The following is a 21,061-nucleotide window of genomic DNA, read 5'->3' on the forward strand; positions in this document are numbered from 1 at the left end:
GCAATATTAGTTCCTGGGGAGACAAGGCTTAGCAAGGCCACAAGATACATTGCCAGTCTCTTCATTAATTCATCCTCTGTCTGCAGAACAGTCCTAGAACCCCTGAAAACATTAGCAAAACCCTCTCCCAGGATTTCTGTAAACATACAACAAGAAAATCCTTCTTCAAGGCTTCTGAACCAACAGAAAGGTTCCCAGACCCCTGCAACAACAGCACTGCCCTTCACCAGTGGACAGTATTCACTTTCTGTCTGCAGGACAGTCTCAGTAGCTCTGAACCAACAGAAAGGTTCCCAGACCCCTGCAACAACAGCACTGTCCTTCACCAGTGGACAGTATTCACTCTCTGTCTACAGGACAGTCTCAGGAGCTCTTAGCCAACAGCCAGGTTCCAGGACTTCAACAGGACAGTCTTTCACCAGTGGACAAATCTGGCAAAACAACATCAAAACAGACAGACAAAGTACCAGCAAAACAGCCATGTCTCCTCAGTCCTAGGCAGCTCCAGGGACAGGTCTCAAAAGTCCAGGGCGATTCAAAGTGGCCCTCAGCAATCCTCTCAGTCTCTCTCTGCCTCCACGAGGGTGCTGCCTCCAAAAAGTTCTTCTGCCTCTCTCTTGTCTCTCCAAATCTAGTAACCAGCTCCTCCCAGTTCAGGACTCTCTTTTTACATCAACAAGTCCATCCCACAGGTGAGATTAACAAGCTCTGGGTTTTAACACAATCAATTTGAAAACCAAGCCAATACAGGGGAATCTTTATATTCCATTACTATCACACTGACCCAGACAGAGGCTAAGTGACTTGCCCAGACTCACACAGCTAGTAAGTGTCTGAGGCAGAATTTGACTTTAGGGCTCTGTCCACTACACTAAGAAGAACTGCAAACTATTAACAATTACATGAAAGTATGCTCTGGATCACTAATAATAAGAGAAAAGCAAAGCAAATCAGCCCTGAGGCTTCAACTCCCACCTAGCAAATTGACAAAGATAACAAAAGATGGGAATAGTCAAGTACTGGAGGGGCTGTAGGAAGATAGATACACCAGTACATTGTTGGTAGAGAAGTGAATCATTACTGTACACTCATACTGGAAAGCAATTTAGGATCATACAAATAAAGTGACTAAAATGTCTATAAAATCTCTTTGACCCAGAGATTCCACCACTAGGCATTTACCCCAAGGAGATCAGAAGAAAGTACCCATATACACCAAAATATTTATAGCCACACTTTTTATGATAACAAAAAAAAGTAGATATTCATTGACTGGAAAATGACTAAATAAATTGTGGTAAATGAATATCAAGGAATATTACTATGCTCTAAGAAATGATGGCTATGTTGAATACAGAGAAACATATAAAGACTTAAGTGAACTGATGCAAAGTAAAGTAAACAGAAACACAAAAATAATATACATGATGACTACTACAACATAAATGGAAAGATTCTCCACAAGTAAACAATTGAAAGTAAATGTTGGAAAATTACAAAGAGTTGGTAATGGTCCCAAAGAAGAGTTATGATCATACACCTCCCTGGTCCTCCTTGCAGAGGTGGGAGGTTTCTGAGTGTGTAAAAGGTATACATTTTCGGATTTTTTTTGATGTGTTGATTGTTTTTGCTGTTTTTTTTTTCTCTTCCCCTTTAAAAAATATTCTTAGTTATATGAGGTGGCTCTCTGGAAGGGCAAGGACACTGAGGAAAATATAAAAACAAAAATATATAAATGATTTTTTTTAAAAGGGAGAAAAGGCAGAAAACTAGAACTGAGAGGGACAAAGAGGACAGGAGCTACAGACAGTTGGACTTCATTTCCTGAAGGGAAGGTTTGCATGCTTGCATATCCACAGGACCCATCCATGGTACTATGTGCAACATGGAAACATGGACTCCTCAGCAGGGAGCCATGAGGTCCTAGAGATAACAGCTGATGGAGACAGTGCAAGATATGAAGCATTCCTTGGCCAGGCTGAACCCAGCATTTGATTAAAGAGTCCCAGTATTAAGCTCCCTAAACCTAATAAAGGAATTCATGAACCAAGAAGCAGTTGAGACCAGAGCTGAAGAGACTTGTTGCTTACTGTGATGTGGAGGAATAAACCAGGTCCTTGTCCTTCACTGGTATTTTGAGTTTTTGTGGACTGTGCGTATCCAGGAGAGTATGCCAAATTAAAGAAAGTCTTCCCTATATTTAATCACCTGTTGACTCAAGTCCCAAGGGCCCTTTACTTGGATGAACAGAGTTTTGATCTTCCCAGAGGAAACCAAATCAGGAGTATGAGCCAAAAAAGGCCTTCTATCAGAACTTCTCCTGACCCGGCAGCTTTGGGAATCTCTAAGGAGACAATGGATGCAGTTTGCAAACCTTTAAAACTGCAAGATTGTTATATAAATTCCAGTTATCTTTGTCAGTCGTTGTCATCACCATCATCATCATCATCTTCATCATCAATGTCATTGTCACCATCATCATCATCTTTAGCCTATAGTCACCAGGCTTCAAATGAGAGAATGGATATACTTTGCAAACCTTAAATCACCATATAAATTTCAGTTAATGTTATTATTATCATAATCATCTTCATTTTTAGCCTACAGTCACTAGACTTCAATCTAGAGACAACTTCATTCCCTGAGTCTTCTCCAGCACTCCTGCTAAGTTTAAGTGATATTTCTATTTACATATTTTTAAATTTTTTGTCTTTATTGATTTGTTTGTTTACTTTTATTTTACAAGATTCAGTTCCACAATCCCTTGAGTTTCAATTTTTCTCTCCCTCCCTTTCCTCCTCCCCCCCCTCCCCCTCATGTCAGCATGCAATCAAGTGTAGGATTTGCAAATACTTTCACATTAGACCTTGGTCAGGTTGTAAAGAAAGATTGTAACTGATAGAATGAAGAATGGGAAAGAGGAAATAAAAACAAACAAGAAAAAGAAAGAGAGCAGGTAATTTGCTTCAATCAGCATTCAAACTGTTCTTTCAAGTTCTTTCTCTGAATGTAGACTTCTCTCTCCATCATGAGTCTTTTGGAGTTGACTTATAACCCTGCATTGCTGAGAAGAGTCCAGTCTATCAAAGTTGGTCATCACACATATGTTGTGTCTGTAATTGTGTAAAAATTTCTCGGGATTCTGCTCTTCTCGCTCTGCATCAGTTTGTATATGTCTCTTCAGGTAAATATGAAGTCTGTCTGCTCCTCATTTCTTATAGCACAATAGTATTCCATTACATTCATATACCACAACTTGTTCAGCCATTCCCCAATTGATGGGCACCCCCTTAATTTCCAGTTCTTTGCCACCACAAAAAGAGCTGCAATAAATATTTTTGTACATATGGGTCTTCCTCCCACTTCTATGATCTCTTTGAGATACAACCCTAGAAGTGGTATTACTGGGTCAAAGGATTCAAGTGATATTTCTAGAGCAATACAGAGGTGTTCTGGTAAATGTTTAACAACCAGGTTGGGAGAGAGGTGGAATATGTATATGTGTATGTGCATGTATATGTATACATATGTTTATATGTATACATACTTTAAAATTTAATCTCTATTGTTTGTATTTTTAAAATTTTTTATTTCATTAAATATTTCCCATTTGCATGTCAAATTTCTGAACATTCATTTTTTTAAATTTTGAGTTCCAAATTCTCTCCCTCCCTCCTGCTCCTCCACCACCCCTTGAGGAGGCATTATATGTGTGAAGGATGTGGTCCTTCAAAACATATTTCCATATTATCCATGTTGCAAAAGAAATACACAAAAACAAGAAAAATTAAGAAAGTGAAAAGAGCATGCTTCAATCAGCGCTCAGTTTTCATCATTAATACTTTCTTAAGTCTGCACAATCAACAAAAACAATGAATCAAGCCTTGCTTTGTAGCATTGCTGATTTCCTAGATGTAAAAACTCACACAGAAAATTTAATTCTGAGCTCTAGGAAGATAGAGATTAAAATTCATTTGGCCAAGGGGTTTTCTGATCCTTCAGCCTCCTCCCTGCCTAGAGGTTAGAAAAGAGGCAGCAAGAAAGTATAGAACTAACCAGAAAGAGTGGGAGCTATCCCTGGGCTCCCCTTCCAACAGATGGAGGCCCCCACAGGGCCATCAGCCCCAGGCCCTGCTCACTAGGGCTCTAGAGAGCCATCTTCTTTAGCTCCAGAACACTCCTGCCTCACCCCACCCCCATTCCCTTATTTACACCCCTCCCCCCCAAGATTGAACATAGTCTGGATAGACCCAGAACCTGGGCCATTGGTTACATATGGATAAAGAATCTATGGCCCAGAGAATGAAAATGACTTACCATAGGTCACACAGCTAATTAATGGTAGAGCAAGGATACCAGCATTAGTCTGGTGAGGCCTACTCAGGTGGTCTGTCTATTACGCTTCTCATTGCTCCCCTTTTCTGTGCTTCAGTTTCCATGTCTAAAATCACCCAGGGATGATCACCCCTGCCCTGATGCTCTCCTGGGTATACTGTGAGAAGCAAAGTTGAGAAGTTGAAAGTGGTTAACAGGACAAACCCGTATAACATACCTGCTATGTGCAAGGCACTGGAAAAGTGCTTGGGGAGACATGGAGCAAAGGCAAGAGATGATAACCTCCACACCACCCTCCTTGTTCCCACATAGTCTTTTTTAATGACTTAATATTATATTTCCCCCCAATTATATGCAAAAGCAATCTTTAACATTCTTTTCCTTTTTAAATTTCAAGTTCCAAATTCTTTCCCTCTCCTCTCCACCTCATTGAGAAGATAAGCAATTTGATATGGGTTATACATGTGCAGTCATGCAAAATGTATTTCCACATTAGTCATGTTGGTTCCCACATATTCTTTCCAGTAGGGAGTGATTAGTTTGGTTGTGGGAGAAGACAGAGACTAAAATTCATTTGGCCAAGTGGCTCCCTGAGCCCTCTGCCTCCTCCCTACCTAGAGGCTGAAAAAGAGGCAGCAAGAAAATATTTAGAACTAACCAGAAAGAGGAGGGAGCTGTCCCTGGGCTCCCCTTCCAGCATATGGAGGCTCCCAAAGGGCCATCAGCCCCACGCCCTGCTCACTGGGGCTTCTTTATATTTCCAATAATTCCTCTTTCAAATTAAAGTGAATCCCTTGCGTGTATTTTTTTTCTTGGTTTTTATTTGTTAGACTATTGATATGTTTATGGTTTCTTTGATGAACCATTTCCTAGCTCTGGGAATTCCATTTCCTTTCCATCCCCAGTTGCTAGGCAGACTCAGAGTTTTCCTACCACCTTGGGATCATTGCCTCTCCGTGGGTGCAAAAACTCTTCTCCCCTCCTCATCCCCCAAATCTCCCAGAACACCTAGACCATCCCACTTCCCATCTACTTATATTTGCTACCTTTCTTCTCCTCTATCCCCTATCTAACAGATGGATGTTTGCCTATGGATCCAATCACTCCTTAGACATTTTAAATCTTGAGAGGAAAAGATGCTTCTGAATAACGAGTAGCTCCCTTTTCTGTAACACTTTACTATCTTACTTTTGAGATTTTCACGACAGAAATTAGGGTTATTTTGCATGGCGGGGGGTGCTAAGAGTTTAAAGAAATTGAGCCCCAGGAGATTAAGTGACTTGTCCTAATTTATATGAGTAGTAAGTGGCCAAGCCAGAATTGATGCCAGCTCCCTGGATGTTCAGTCCAGGGATTTTTCTCCTTTACCACTTGTCTTCAATCATCTCTGTTGGTTGCATTAAAAGAGATAGGGATGAGAGCTCTTAGGAGTCTCAGTGACCCCAGGAAGCAAAATTTGGGTCCTCCAGGAACAGGCAAAAGCCAGTACAAGTCTAGGAATCAGAAAACCTGAGTCATGGAGTCATAGAGATGGAAAGGATCTTAGAGGTCAGTCAGTCTAATCCCCTCATTGTGCAGATAAGGAAACTGAGGCCAAGAGCAATCAAAGACTTGCCCAAAGTCATACAGCAAGTAAATGGTAGAGCTGGAAATAGAACCTCGGTCCTCTGACTCCAGATCCAACACTTTCCCCACTGGACCATGTTTCCTCCTAATCTTTGGTCACAAATTAACTGTATAACAAATAGAGGTGGGGGCTGTAGGGTGGAAGATTTTGGTTCCCAACCATTAGAGAGAGCCAATAATGGAATGGATGGCCTCATGAGGTAGTGAGCTCCCAGTCACTGGAAGCATGCCAGAAGTTGGACCTTGGACAATGTCCTTAAAATGTCATACTCAGGGGCGGCCAGGTAGCACAGCGAGTAAGAGCATCGGCCCCAGTGTCAGGATGACCTGGGGGATCGAATCCGGACTCAGACACTTAGCATCCACCCAGAAACACCTGGCAGTGTAACCTTGAGCAAGTTACTTAACCCTAATTGCTTTAAAAAATAATAATAAAATAAAATAAAATGTCATACTCAGAATGGAATTGTTGTTTAGCTGTTTCAGTCATCTCTGACTCTTTGTGACCCCGTTTGGAGTTTTCTTGACAAAGATACCGGAGTGGTTTGCCATTTCCTTTTGCAGTTCATCTTACAGAAGAGGAAACTGAGGCAAACCAGGTTAAGTGACTTACCCAGGGTCATACAGCTACTAAGTGTCTGAAGCACCAGATTTAAACTCATGAAGATGAGTTTTCTTGACTCCAGGCCCCATGCTCTATCCACTATGCCACCTAGCTGCCCCAGAAGGAATGCAATACTTCAAATGTGGTCCGATCAGGGAGGGCAGAGGACAGTGAGACTATCATTTCCCTCGAGCTGGACACTAGGCTTCAGTTTCTATCGTCTCGGATCCCATCAATATTTTTAACAGCAGCATTTCGGTAGCTTCCTGAAGGAAGTGTGTTACAGCTGAACATGGCATTAGAAGACATGGATCTGTTATTATGTATGTGACCTGGAGCAAATCACCCACCTCCATGGAATTCAGTTTCCTCACTTGTGAGATGAGGGTGTTGGACAAGATAGTTTTTAAAGTCTCTTCCAGTCCTAACCCTGTGGTCCTAATCCTTGGTTTCTGTCTGGTGACCAGATCCCTGGGACATCAGGCAGGGAGGATGGGGTATGGGGGTGGGGGGGCAAGACTGTTCAGTCTACCCCATTTGGAGATTCAATTTTCTGGAGATTTAATTTTCCTTTTAAACTAAGGATTTCATTCTGTCTTCTTGTGGGTTTTTTTTTTTTTTTTGAGAAAGAGACAAGTGTCAGGAAGGGTGAGCCATGCGAACAGAGCTGAAGCTCCTCTTTCCTGGGAGGTGGAGCCCTTGGGATTCCCTTCTCCCCCACTCCAAGGCATAAAATGAAAGTGCAAGTGGGATTTAGAAAGGTGGAGATAACTGGGTAAAATCTGGCACTTACACGGGTGCATGGCAGAATAGTTCCCAAGCAGCTAGTATTCTGGTAACTAACACATGTTATGTTTTCACACTTACGGTTCTGTCCAGCACGGACACCCTACATTCTATGCTCCAGGGCCTCTCCCAGCTCTGACATTCTATGTTCTAAGGCCCCTCTAAACCCTGCAGTCCTGCAGCTTGTGGGTGGCCACATCCTCTTCCAGGCTGCTTCCTAATGAAACGACTCCTTCTTCTCTACAAGGTAACTTTTGTCCATCCTGTGAGCAGAGCAGGGCAATGAGCCCAGCATCATTCATTTTCATCCTGGTGGTTGCCAGAGCCAGGTTCCCAGAAACCTTAATGGGATTACTTATTGATCTGGTCTCCTCTCAGATGCAGGGGACAGTGTGCAAAGATTGAACCATCAGGATAAATGGGGGCATGAAATAGCAGTTTGGCCAGATGGCTGATGGAAGACAGGAGGAAGGTTGGCTAACATCCTTATGGTTATTCTGCTTCGGAGGCATAGAATCCCAAAGCAGGAAGAAGCTTCCAGATCTGTTCTTGGGACTCCTTCATCAATTTTTGTCTTTCTTCATCCTTTTCTACCCACTATCCCTAGATCTCCCATGCCAAAGGGGCTATCACACCCCAGATGAGAGAGGGGGAGCAAACAGAAGTATGGTTGGACATAGTGGCTAGGAGTCAAGAGAGCCTGGCATGAGTCCTGATTCCATTACCTATTAGCCAGGGAACCTTGGGCAAGCCACCTCACCTCCAGGCCTCATCTCTTAAATGGGGCTAATGAGGCCTGCTTTGCTAACTTTATGGGCCTATTGTTGGGTCCAAATAAGCTCTTGTAAAAAGAATGCTTTGCAAATCATAAACCACTATATAAATATAGGTCTATTAATTACTAACCCTGAACATTAAGCATCTCATTTTTCAAATGGGTACAGTGCTTGATCGGCTATAATCGTGCTAGGATATTTAAAGCTATTATGAAGATTATATGAGGTGGTTGTAAACTACAAAGCTCTTCCATAAATGTAAGAGATTCCCATTCTTATTCTTACAAAGTTAGGATGTTAGAACTAGAAAGAAAAGGTCATTTAGTCAATGTCTTCATTTTACAAGTGGGGAAACTGAGCCCCAGAGAGGGGGAATGATTTGTCCAAGGGTACACAGTGAGAGTGGCCATGTGGAGACTGGATTTCGGGTTCCTTCCCCTATATCATCAGAGCTCTCTCCACCTGCTGGAACCTCAACTGGGTGGCACCTGTTAGTTATGCAGGGCCAGGATGGGTATAGAATATGAAAGGCTGCTTTTTCGCTATTACTGTCCCATTGACTGCCTGCCTGATGACCTGAGTCATCGGGGCCCTTTGGCTCCTCTTCCCTGATGCCCAGGGCTCTTTCTGCCTTCACTTCAAACCTTTTCACAGGGGCCAATTAAGTCTGTGTGTGAAGTGAGAAGTGGCTGTGTGCTTTCTGGGAGAGAGTGCCTATAAATACTCTAGTTCTAGTAGGTTTGGACTCAGGGTGGAAAGGAGGGGCAACTGCTTTCCTGTTACTATGGCAAACCATCCTGGTTGGGGTCAATTGGTGGTGGCGGGGAGTTGGTGAGGGAAGAGGGGGAGGTTAAATAAGTCTGAACCATTAGACAGATCAGACAGAATCTGGGTTCTGGGTCCCCACTCAGCTCCTTCCTGTGACTCTGGACAAATCACCTCCTCTCTGTGGTCTTCAGTTTCCTCGGGTTTTGTTTCATTCTTTGTCCTTGCATCCCTACTGCAGTGCCTGGCACATAGTCTATACTTAATAAATGCATACTGAATGAATGAAGGAGGGCATTAGCTTAGATGACCTCTAAGAGTCATTTCTAAATCCCATGTATGTGTCCCTGGGCTGGCTGAGATGTCAGGCTGGGATGCTTCAAGTCCCCAAGCATTCACCTAATATCCTCCCACATCCAAACACTGGCTCATCCCCACTGAGCCTGACTATCCTTCCCACCATCTTCTCTCATCAGGATTTGGCTTAACACACTCTACATGGTGATTGCATCTGAGTCCTAAGGTCAAACATCTCAGCAACCACATAGTTACAAGGCATGGGGCTTGGAGTCAAGAGAGGTCTGGGCTCAGGTCCTGGGCAAGTCACTTTATCTTATGAACCTCAGTTTCCTCATCTTCAAAATGGGAAAATACTATTTTGTAGTGCCTACTTCACCCAACTACTTTGGGAAAATGTCTTGTAAATCTTAAAGCACTATAGAAATGTGAATTATTGCTATTATTATCATAATTACAAAGATATAATTATAACATGCAGCCTCAGGTATAGGGACATGGAAAAATAAGCCTTGATGCTTTCTTTTTAACATTTGTTGAATCCCTCTTCCCAATGACTTCAGTCACTCAGGGTCCCAGTGGGAGATCAAGGTTCAAGTTGGGGCTAGGGACCATAATTGTCCAATTGCTGCTGCTTCTTTTTCCAGGCACTCTTCCTCCCTCTCAAGGCATTGGGGATCATTTTGTCAGGTCCCAGTGAGCTAGGGAGCATCACAAGTTGTGAGTTGGCTGAGAGTAGATTCTCTTTCATCCCTTTCCCTATTGGATCCTTTCTGCTCTTCTGAGCCCTCCTTTGGCTTCTGTGTCATCAATGACTCCCGTAAGCATAGAGAATGTCTCACTATACATAGAAATGCAGCTGCTTCTGGAGTGGAGGGCAACAGCTCAATTAGAGGAATACTCCACTATTAGTTATAGCCAATAATAGAAGAATAAGCATAGCTTCTAGTCATGCAAAAAGGTTGATCCCCTTACCCACCACACACACAGGTGTTCTCCCTTCCAAAATGTCTTCAGCGTGCTCCTTCTCCAGACCAGCAAGAATTAGAGAGCTCCTAAATCATTATCCCTCAACCAGATTGCCTTATCTGGTTGAAAACATCTGGGCAGATGTAAGAGAGTAGAATGAGCCCTGCCTCCCTCCACACTTAGGGTTCACAAAACTGACACTGGCTGGTTTGACTTTGCCATGATGGCAGAGGGTTAGGGTTATTCAAAACACGCTCCATGCAAGCCTCCCTTCCAAAAGCTGGGTGGGTCAATTATGGCAAACTCTGGCTAGAGATGGGAGAGTGTTATCTCCCTGGGCTCCCAGGAACTCCTTCTGGGGACTCTAACCTAGCTATGATCCCTCTGGGGAAGAAGGGGCTAGGCAGCAAGGAACAGGAGGCTCTGGAAAGCAGAAATGCTCCTCCAATCCAATATATCTCTCTCTTCTATTTCTTAAAAAGACAGGCATTGTGGTGTAGTGGAATCAAAAGAGTGGGGTTCAAATCCTGACTTTCTTCTTAACTCTCTGTGTAATCTTGGGCAAATTACTCCCCCCCTTGGGGATTCCCTCTCCTCACCTGTAAAATGAAGAGGGTGCTATTCATCTGGATGATTTCTAAGGTCCCTTCAAATTAGAAATCTTTTGATCATTTTCTCCCCATCCCCAGCCCAATTAAAACATGCTCATGCCATGCATTTGTTACAGAGGTCCCCCTCTGAGACAAACCAATCCAAACTATCTGGAATGGCATTGGGGGGTGAAGTGGGGGCTCTTGGCCCATCGGAGCTCCCGTCATCCAGGCCACTATTTTATCTGGACAGTTAGCTCCTCTGCCCAGGTCCAGGGATGCTATTGCACTGGTTGGCATTAGAGTCGGAGTTATTGTGGGAATAATCCCTCATGACGCTGTAGTAGACAGGGGCCATGTATTCGGATGAGGGCTTGGGCTGGGTTTTCCTGCACCTGCACAATTTCTGAAAGGCCGTGCGGAACTTCTGGGACATGAGGTTGTAGATGATTGGGTTGATGGCGCTGTTTAGGTAGATGCAGATTCGACAGAAGAGGAGAAACCAGAGATTCAGATAGGGTGGATTGAGGAAGGAGTTGACCACCACCAGGGTGCGGTATGGCATCCAGAGCAGGGCAAACAGAATTACCACCACAACCAGCATCTTGGTGACCTGCCAGGTGAGGAAGGGATAAGAAGTTGTGTTCAGGTTTTGTAGATGAGAAAAGGCACTGAACTTGGAATCATTGGAATTATTAACTATGTTCCCCTTGAGCAGGTCACTTAACCCCTGAGCCTCAGTTTCACCAGTTACAAAATGGGGGCAATATGAGACCACATGTCAACTTAAAGGAGTGTGGGAGTAACAATGTATTATCTCAGTGGTGACTAGGAAGCTTCACTGGGTCATTTTGTGAACATTTCTCTGCCTCTTTTTTATCCCCTGATAGATCTGTAAGCTCCCTGAAGGCAGGGATTATTTCCCTTTTGTCCTTGTATCACTAGCAGGTGCTTAACAGATACAGGTTTATTGAACTGATTAAGTGGATAACCTCCAAGACTCCTCTCTAACTTGAGAGTTTATGAGTCTGTGAGTGAAAGATGAATTTGGGAGAACAATTCTTCTATGATCCAATGAATCTAAGTCTGTAATTTCCCTCAAGGCTAACGTCTCACTCTGGGTATTTCTCCTCCATCTGGAAACTCCCTCTTGTGTCTACTCTTCCAGACTTCCTAGTTCCTGCTTCCCCACAACCTGTGCTCTGTCCAGCACCAGGTCACTCCTTCATCTCCCCCTCCCTTCCATTTCACATTCTACCGTTCAGTGACTGAGAACTTCTCTGCTGAGCTGGGCTGCAATTCTGTAGAATCCAGAGCTCTCCCGGAGCTCTAACTAGCTGCATTGTTTGTAAACAAGCCAGGGGAGTGAAAGTGGGGCTGCCCAAGCAAACACAGTGAGTAAGCCCACTGTTAGCACTTCAAACTTGCTAATTAGGCCAGCCTCCCAAACTTCCTCCTCCAACACCACCTGGGAGTTCTAATTGCTGGTTTGATGGTGTGAATCCTGGAGGGGCTGTTATTCTGGTGCTTGGTGAATTGCTGGAAATTCAGGAAATATAGCCCGAAGGACCAATTACCAGTCCCTTGCCCCAGGTTATTTCTTCCCCCTGGATTCTACGAGAAATGAAGCTGGAATGCAACATCATATGCAAAGCCATTGGAGAAATTCCTGTGAAGTCAAACTGCATGCCCAAATGTAGCCATTGTTCCACATCATGCTCAAGAGCAAAACTTGCTTTCTTTGAGCCCCAGTTTCCTTATTTGTAAATGATTGGACTAAGTTCCCTCCCAGTTCCAACACTGTATGTTCTAAGATCCCCCCTAACTCTGATCTACTCAATTTTAAGATTCCTTTCAGTGGCAACATTCCATGTTCCAAGATCTCTTCCAGTTCTGACATTTTATAATGTAAGTGGGCAGGGAGCTTTTTTACAAGGAAGATACAGTGTAACCAAATCCTACAATTATAAAGTCAGCTACTATAGCAATTACATGTAGGTTTTTGTCTAAGGAGAAGAAGAGGCTGGAGGTAGGGAGAAAGAAATCTACTGCAACGTTTTAGGCCAGAGGTGATGGTTAGTGGTAGTCAAAAGATGGAGAGGACACAGATTATAGAAACATCACAAAAGATCAGATATGATAATAGGAGGGGATGTGCTTTGACAAAGTTTGAAGAGCCAAAGTCTAGGGATTCATGGCGGATTCATCTGTTATGGGGGAAAAGACCAAACCTCCCAATTTTTCTCACTACTTGGAAAAAAAAAAACCCAACACAAAGCAATTGTCAAGACTGCCAAAAGGAGGTCCTTTAAGCTTTTAAAACCAAACTGGACATGTCACAGAATCACAGAATTTTGAGAACTGGAATTAAATTCAGTGACTAATCTAACTGGTGCCCCCAAAGACTCTCCGCTACAACACATCCATTTCGTGGTCATCCAGATTCTGTTTGAAGACCTCCAACGGGATAGGGAACCCAATCTCCTCTTGAGAAAGCCCATGCTACTTCTGGACAGCTCCAATTGTTAGGAAGTTTTGGTTTTTGTTTTCCCAAACTAATCTCTTCGAAACTTCCACCGAGACCTGTCACAATCAGACCCACCAAGTTCCCTAAATGTGACCCTAACCCGCCCAGCAAGCCTTCCTTATACTAAGCCTTTGAGTCTGCCTTCTCCATTCCTGAGTTCCCTGCCCCTCTTGACCCATCGAGGAAAGGAGAAAAGGGAAGGATTAGAGTTAACCCCTACCTGTTTCCTGGAGCTCAGGGCGCCCCTGTTACCCCGGCACGAAAAGCGAACCGACCCGCCGGAGCCAGAAGGGAGCTCTGTGGAGCGGCCCTGGTGGAGGGAGCCAGCAAGGTCCACGTCGGACGTGCGGGGCAGGGGACCTAGGAAGAGAATGCGGGCGATGAGCGTGTACAGCACCGTGGCCAGTCCCAGGGGCAGTGCATAGAACAGTGCGAAGTCTAGGAAGTAGACGGGCAGGTAGAGTTTTCGGGACACTCGGTAACCACACTGCACCCGCACGCCATCGGCGAAGGCCACCTCGCTCGTGTCCACCAGGAAGAGCCACATGACGCAATAGGCTGCTGTGCCCAGCCACACAAGGGCGATGATGCGTTTGGCCCGGGCCACAGTGCATAGGGACTGTGCGCGGATGGGGTGGCAGATGGCCAGGTAGCGCTCCACAGTGAACGCTGTGAGCGAGCCCGTGGACGAGTTGATGCCCAGGTACTGGAGGTAGGTGATGCACAGGCAGCCCGCGTGGCCAAACACCCAAGAGGCCAACACGTCGGACAGATTGGGCAGCCCCGCCGCCAGCAGCACTAGGAGATCAGCGGCTGCCAGACTGACCAAGTAGCAGTTGGTGGGCGTGACCATATGGCGACTCCGGGCCACCACCAGGATTACCATGGCATTGCCTGCGATGCCCACGCTGCAGATGAGCAGCACCAGAGCAATGGTCACCACCTGAACAGCCAGGGGCGTCCGAGGCATCAGTCCCAGGGTCCGACCAGGATCCGAGTCATTGGCTGAGAGATTGCTGACTTCCCATGTTCCATTCTCCATGGTCGAACTACCTTGGAGGAGACATGAGGAGACCAGTAAGAATCATCCATCTCTAGGCACTTCCTGTGCCACAAATTCCAGCTGTTACCCCCCCCCCTTCCCCCCCCCCCCCCCCCCCAGTCTTCTGAGGAGGTTACTGTACGTAGAGTTAATAAGACACAGATTTGAACCCGGCCTCAGAACTTACCAACTGTGTGACTCTGAACAAGTTACTTAACCTCTCTGGGTTTAGTTTCCGGATCTGTAAAATAAGATTGTTAGAGTCGATAAACTCTACGATCCCTTACAACTCTAACTATGCTCCTATGATCCCCCTCAGAGGGCGACCCCGCTTGTGCCTCCTCCCTATCCTCCCCCCCCCCCAGATTCAGTTGTTTCCGCCCTGGCCTCCACGAGTATCACCCGGTCATGAATCCAGCTGCGTGCCCCTTCCCACTACATAGATTCAGCTAGGGCATCACCTTTCCTTTGGCTCCAAGCTCCTACTGCATGCAAGCCGAGTGCCCCTTAGCCAACCAGGTTTCCCCTTCCCCAAGTTTTCAGGACCAAGTTAAACCAGGATTAGAGCCTACCTTCTCTCCCTTTCTACCTTCCCACTGTAGGATGTCGGGTCCGTTGGTGATCTTTCTCTCGGACTGGACTTCTCCGGAAGCAGGGTGCTGAAGCCAACAGTGGGAGCTGGGCTGCCTCTTCAATCTTTGATCGGCTCCTACTCAACTCCGCCCCTCATAGCCTTGCATGGGTCCGCCCCGCTGGGGTCCTAGCACCTCCCCAACATCCCCCAACCTTCGCACTCGAAGGGCCTGTAAGGCTCGGAGCCCAGGGGGAGCCCAGCAGAGGAAGAGTTTGATATCATGGCCTAATGCACCAGCTAAATACTCTGCGCTCTTCTCTGGCCCTTTTCTTAGACATCTACCAGGATGTTTCTTCATCTCACCCAGTTCATTCTATGAAGCAAATCACCTTTTAGTGGCTTGGACTTGGGTTCATCCCAGCATCCTCCAAACCTTCCGTTTTACAAATTGCTGTCTTCGTGACTAATCTGTAGGTAGGTGGGTTATTATCGTTATTCTACAAATGAGGAAACCAAGGCTTAGTGGAGTCAGTCGAAGTTGATCACATAGTGACTTGTCTAACGCAGGATTTTAAAACAGTTTTGACTACAAATCTAATTGTCTCTCCACTTACCGAGAGAAATATATTCTACTTCACTTGGCCCTACTTGGGGTCCTCTGTCTCTCAACACCTCTTCACTCTACCCCAAAGCCCTCATTAACACTGCTTATCGGGATCCAGAGCTTATTGGACTGTGGCCAATTAGAAATGATTAGAGAATTAGAGGTTTGCTGAGAAATGTTTAACAACCTGCTCTCTGGGGGAAAAAAGTATGCACAAAACACTTCTAAGTTAAATCTGCACTATTAACATTTTAGTCATCACTTTCTTTTTTTTAATAGTATTTTATTTTCCCAATTATATATAAAGATGGTTTTTAATATTCCTTTTTTTACAAAATTTTGAGTTCCAAATTTTTCTCCCTCTCTCTTCCCTCCACTCTTCCTAAAACAGTAAGCAATTTGATGAAGGTTATATGTATGCAATCATGTAAAGCATATTTTCATATCAGTCACAGCTGGAAAGAAGGAACAGATAAAAAGGAGAGAAATCACGAAAAAAATGAAGTGAAAATAGTATGCTTTGATCTGCATTCATAGTCCATCAGTTGTTTCTCTGGATGTGGATAGCATTTTCCATCATGAGTCCTATGTAATTGTCTCAGATAGCTTTTATTGCTGAGAAGAATTGTCATTCACAGCTGATCACTGAACAATGCTTTTGTTGCAGTGTACAATGTTCTCTTGGTTTTGCTTCATTTCACTTTGCATCAGTTCATATAAGTCTTTCCAGGTTTTTTAAAAATCTTCCTGCTCCTCATTTCTTATTCTACAATTAGTATTGCATTACATTCATATACCACAGCTTGTTCAGCCAGCCATCACTTTCTAGAGTTTAGATAATTTAAAAAACCAAACAAACAATAAATCAAGCCCCATTTGTGTGATTATTTCAGAGGTGTAGATGTCACAATGAATATTTAACAATCGACTTTCTCAATGATTCAGCATAGCTTCTACTCCTTTCTCATTGATATTTTCCTCTTGCATACCCCACCCTGTCCTTGCCAAAGACTCTCTGACCAGTAGGCTGGTATCATGGGGAATCCTTGTCATCTATCACAACAAAGGGAAGCTGTGGAAAGGTCCTGTGGAAATTAAACAACCAGGATGTTTGTTTAGCACCTTTCAAATATTGCCATGTTTATTAAACAGATGAGACAGAAGACCAGTTAGCTTACTTGCTCAAGGTCACATGGTTAGTGGCAGAGCCAGGACTATAAACCAGGGTTCCTGAACCTTTAAACCTAGTTCTCTTTTCCTGGCCCTGTTTCTGTATAGAGTCAGCTAGGTGGTGAAGTGGATAGAGTGACAGCCTGTAGTTAGAAGAGGACTCATCTTCCTAAGTTCAAATATGGCCTCATACACTTACTAGCTCTGTGACCCTGGGTAAGTCACTGAATCCTGTTGTCCTCAGTTTCCTCATCTATAAAATGTGCTGGAGAAGGAAATGGCAAATGAGTATCTCTGCCAAGAAAACTCCAAATAGAGTCATGAAGACTGCAACACGACTGAAACAACTGAACTACAAATTTGTGGATAGGAGAACCACCCCCCACCTTGAAGGCTTTGATGCTCATTTCAATGACTAGTTAACCTTTTTAACCATTACTCTTGCTGTTCAATTGTTTCACTCTGACTCTTTGTGATCTCATTGAGGTTTTCTTGGCAAATACACCAGAATGGTTTTCCATTTCCTTCTCCAGCTCATTTTTCAGATGAGGAAACTGAAGCAAATAGGGATAAGTGACTTGTCCAGGGTCACATAGTAATATGAAAAACAAATTGTTTCCTTGTCCTCTCTATAACCAAATAGTTGGAATTCTGGGTAGCTCCATTTGCCAGCGGTCAGAGAGGAGATCAGGTGAACTAGGACCATCCCTTTACTCCCAAACCCAGATCCCCAACTCCACAAGCTAAATTAGCTGTGATCTAAATAATTGACAAATGGCCTGAAAGCCACCCAGGAGGCAATGGGGGCGGGGCCTCCCTTACCCAGAGGCAGAATAAATGTCTAGCTCTGTGACTTCAAGGGTCCTGGGGAAAATCATTGGTCAGCAGAAAGTTCCGGGCTAATGTATGAGAAAGAAGACTTTAGCAGATCATGGGGGTAATAGAAAGAACACTGAATTTGGAGTCAAAGGACCAGAGTTCAAATTCTAACTTCAGCTTTCTACTCATATTACCTTGGGCAAGTCATTTAACATCTGAGTTTCAGTTCCCCATTTGTAAAATGGAAGGGTTGAACTAGATGACCTCAAAGGCCCCCTCCCACTCTGAATCTATGATCTTGTGATCCTATCAAGGTCAAAAGGTCCAGGTTCTAGGTCTAGCTTTGCAATTAACTTGCCATGTTGTCTGGAGCATCATTCCCTTCTTTGAGCCTCACTTTCCTTTTCTGTGACATAAAAAGTTGGATTAGATGGTGTCTGAGGTATTTCCCAATTCTGATTTTTTTTTTTAATGATCTGAGATCCCTTCTGGGCCTGATATTCCATGGTCTATGCTCCAAGGTTCTTCCAACTCTGATAGTCAGTGCTCTAAATTCTAACTTCCCACTTAGCTTTGACGTTCTCTGTCCCAATAATAATAACAGCAGGCCCTCTGTGGCTAAGGTTTCTAGCCCACTTCACCTATAATGTTTCATCTAATCCTCACAACACCCCACAGAGGAAGGTGATGCTAACATTCCTGTAAATGGTAGAAGTAGGATCAGTACCCGGGTCTTTTCTCCTGACTCCAGGTCCAGAGCTCTTTCCATTACACCTAGTCTGAGGTCTCTCCTAGTCCTGACATCTTGCATTCTAAACAGTTGTTCCAAAGCATTCTCCCCAAAGTCTGTGATGCACTCTCTCACAAGCACACAAAGGAGTCGGGGAAAGTGGGATCAAGCTTAGAGAACACGTGTGGCAAAAGAGAGACGCTCACAGCTTCAGTTGCTGGGAGTCCTCTCCTGTTTGTGGGGTACTGAGAACTTCCCCCTAGGCCTGGCGTAATTTCTTGAGTGGGCTCCTTTGTGGAGCTTTGGATCTATGTTCAGTCTGTCCTTGGCTTCCAATATAGGCACTGCCATCAGCTGATCTAGGGCCAGATACCACTGGGAAGATAGGAGGCCAACACCCTTCATTCTCTGCAGAGCTCACAAAGGCCTTCTCTGGCCAAGGCAGGAGGGAGTGGGGTAGGAAGGAGACCTAGGCCAAGACGCTGTTCTTCCCTCCATCTCCCCATGATGGTTCTTCTTTCTGGGATATGCTGTAGCTTGCCTTCTCTCCTGACTCACCAGGGATCATGGAACTCCAAGTCTCTAGCTAACCCTGTGTTTTTATATATACAGAACCCAGAGGTAGCAATACCATCTGTCAGCTAACTAGAACAGACGTCCCATCTGGAATCATTTCACTTTATCCAATGCTTTCAAAAGCTCCTCACATTTAATCCAAAGCCTGTCATTAAAACTGGTAGATTGAACATTTTATCCCTTATTTTAAGTGAGATTTGGTAATTGATTGAGTAAATATCAATCAACTCCCCCATATAGGCACGGGGAACAACATATGCAAAGGCATGTTTTTGTTATAAACATGGATCAAGCACCTACTATGTTCCAGACACTACACTAAGTGCTGGGTTTACGATTAATAAAAAGAAAGACAGTCCTTGCCCCCAGTGAGCTTACAATCTAAAGGCAGAGACAACACACAAAAGGGACACCAGGGAGTATCTGCTGGCACCAGCACATCTTGTTCCATGAAACTGAAACCAGGGCAGGCAGCAGATGCAAAGTGGAGGGAGCTGAGAATGCAGTATCTGCCTCTATAAAGGAAGGCTTTGGGAGGACCTTGGTGCTCTGCCCTCCAGCCCTCCAATCAGAGAGGAGAGGAGGCTGAGGGAGGCAGTGTCAATCAAGGCTTGAATTAGCAACCTGGTGGTGAGTTTAGAAGTGATAAGCTTATCCCGGAAGAGGCAGTTTGTTCTGAGGAGTTACAACCAGGCTGGAGAGGGGGTGCAAAGTAAAGGGCGAGAGGAAGTGTTGTTTGTATGAGCAACAATAAGTAGGTCAAGAGCAGCTAGGTGGCGCCATAGTGCACAGAACTCAGGCCCTGGAGTCAGGAAGACTCAACTTCCTGAATTCAAATCTGGCCTCAGATACTTCCTAGCTGTGTGACCCTGGGCAAATCACTTCCCCTGTTTGCCTCAGTTTCCTCATCTGTCAAATGAGTTGGAGAAGGAAATGGCAAACCACTCCAGTATCTTTTTGAAGGAAACCCCACCCATTAGTAAGTGGACTCCAACTCCCCAGGCACATGGCCCCATCCCTTGGGGAGACGCTGACAATGTCAAAAGTCTTAAGCCAGGATTCATGGGATGTTAGATGTAGACAGTCCTTCATGGAAAGAGAGCTGAACTTGGAGACACAGGATCTGAGTTAGAATCCTGCCTCTGTCACTTACTGCCTGCGCGTCTTTGGACAAATCATTTCTGGGCCTCATTTTCCTCTTCTGTAAAATGATGGAATTGAATGAAGTGGCCTCAGAGGTCCATTCAAGCTCTTATCTGTGATACCATTGCTGTATCCCTAAGCAAACCCTCTCCCTTCAGAGAGAAACAATTGTTCATTCCTGCCTAACTCTTCATGACCCCATTTGTAGTTTTCTTGGCAAAGATACTGGAGTGGTTTGTCATTGCCTTCTCCAGCTCATTTTACACATGAGGAAACTGAGGCAAACAGGGTTAAGTGACTTGCCCAGGCTCACACAGCTAGTAAGTGTCTGAGGCCAGATTTGAACTCATGAAGATGAGTCTTGCTGACTCCAGGCCCAGCACTCTGTGCACGGTGGCACTAGCTGGCTGCCCTTTCTCCAGTGCTCCATGGCTCAGCTGCTACCTCCTATGTGATCTCTCCTCCCCTGCCCCATCTGCTATTAGCATTCTCTCCTTTAGGCTGTGTGACACTGGGCAGGTCACTTAACCTCTCAGCCTCAGTTTCCTCATCTGTTAAATGAGGACAATAATAGCATCTATGGGTTTTTGTAAGCATCAGATAAGATGTATGTGAAGCATTTTGAAAACTTTAAAGCACCCAATAAATGCTGGTTTTAATTATTTGTATCACCAGTGCTTAGCACTGTACCTGACATATGGTGCCTAGGAAGTGCCTCTTCATTCATTTATTCCCTTTGCAGATGAAGAAATTGAAGCCCAGAGAAGTTAAGGGACTTGCCCAGGGTCACACAGTTAATGAGGGATGTGTGTGTGTGTGTGTGTGTGTGTGTGTGTGTGTGTGGTACGAATGGAAGCAGCTCTTAAAACTAGATCTCCTTAACTTATTAACGAGGAAACTGAAGCACAGACAGGGAAAAAGACTTGCCCAAAATCACTTTGCATGTTGGTGCCTTTTCCTGTTGCTTTCGACTCCCAGGCCCACTATTCTCTCACTTACAGCAGGCTGGCTTTCCCTGTGGATTGCAGCAGAGCCAATGAGAAGCAAACTGTTTGCCCTGGGGCCTTTGGCTTCCTTCTCACCCCACCTAGACTTTAGCGCTGGCAGCCTGTGCAGGAACTTGGGGCA

General features: G+C 44.7%; 1 protein-coding gene across 1 annotated transcript; it reads right to left on the reverse strand.

Moving 5' to 3' along the window:
* Positions 1 to 10,739: 10,739 nt before the first annotated feature.
* LOC138149579 (thyrotropin-releasing hormone receptor-like) lies at positions 10,740 to 14,245 on the reverse strand. Its single transcript, XM_069072756.1, has 2 exons — positions 13,496 to 14,245; positions 10,740 to 11,361 (listed from the first exon to the last, which is right to left on the reverse strand). Exons 1-2 carry the CDS (start codon positions 14,243 to 14,245, stop codon positions 11,002 to 11,004), a joined length of 1,110 nt encoding a protein of 369 aa, XP_068928857.1. The 3' UTR covers positions 10,740 to 11,001.
* Between the last annotated feature and the right edge of the window lie 6,816 nt (positions 14,246 to 21,061).

This window comes from Petaurus breviceps, unplaced genomic scaffold (genome assembly GCF_028583685.1).
Source record: "Petaurus breviceps papuanus isolate PSGF00001 unplaced genomic scaffold, PetGlider_PUasm1.0 90847, whole genome shotgun sequence".
NCBI classification, from domain to species: Eukaryota; Metazoa; Chordata; class Mammalia; order Diprotodontia; family Petauridae; genus Petaurus; species Petaurus breviceps.

Excerpts from the sequence above, each read along its gene's own strand:
- LOC138149579 (XM_069072756.1), bottom strand. The coding sequence starts at position 14,245 with ATGCCTCGGACGCCCCTGGCTGTTCAGGTGGTGACCATTGCTCTGGTG. Across the intron at positions 11,362-13,495 it reads CCCTGAGCTCCAGGAAACAG|GTCACCAAGATGCTGGTTGT; the intron begins GTAGGGGTTAAC and ends CTCACCTGGCAG.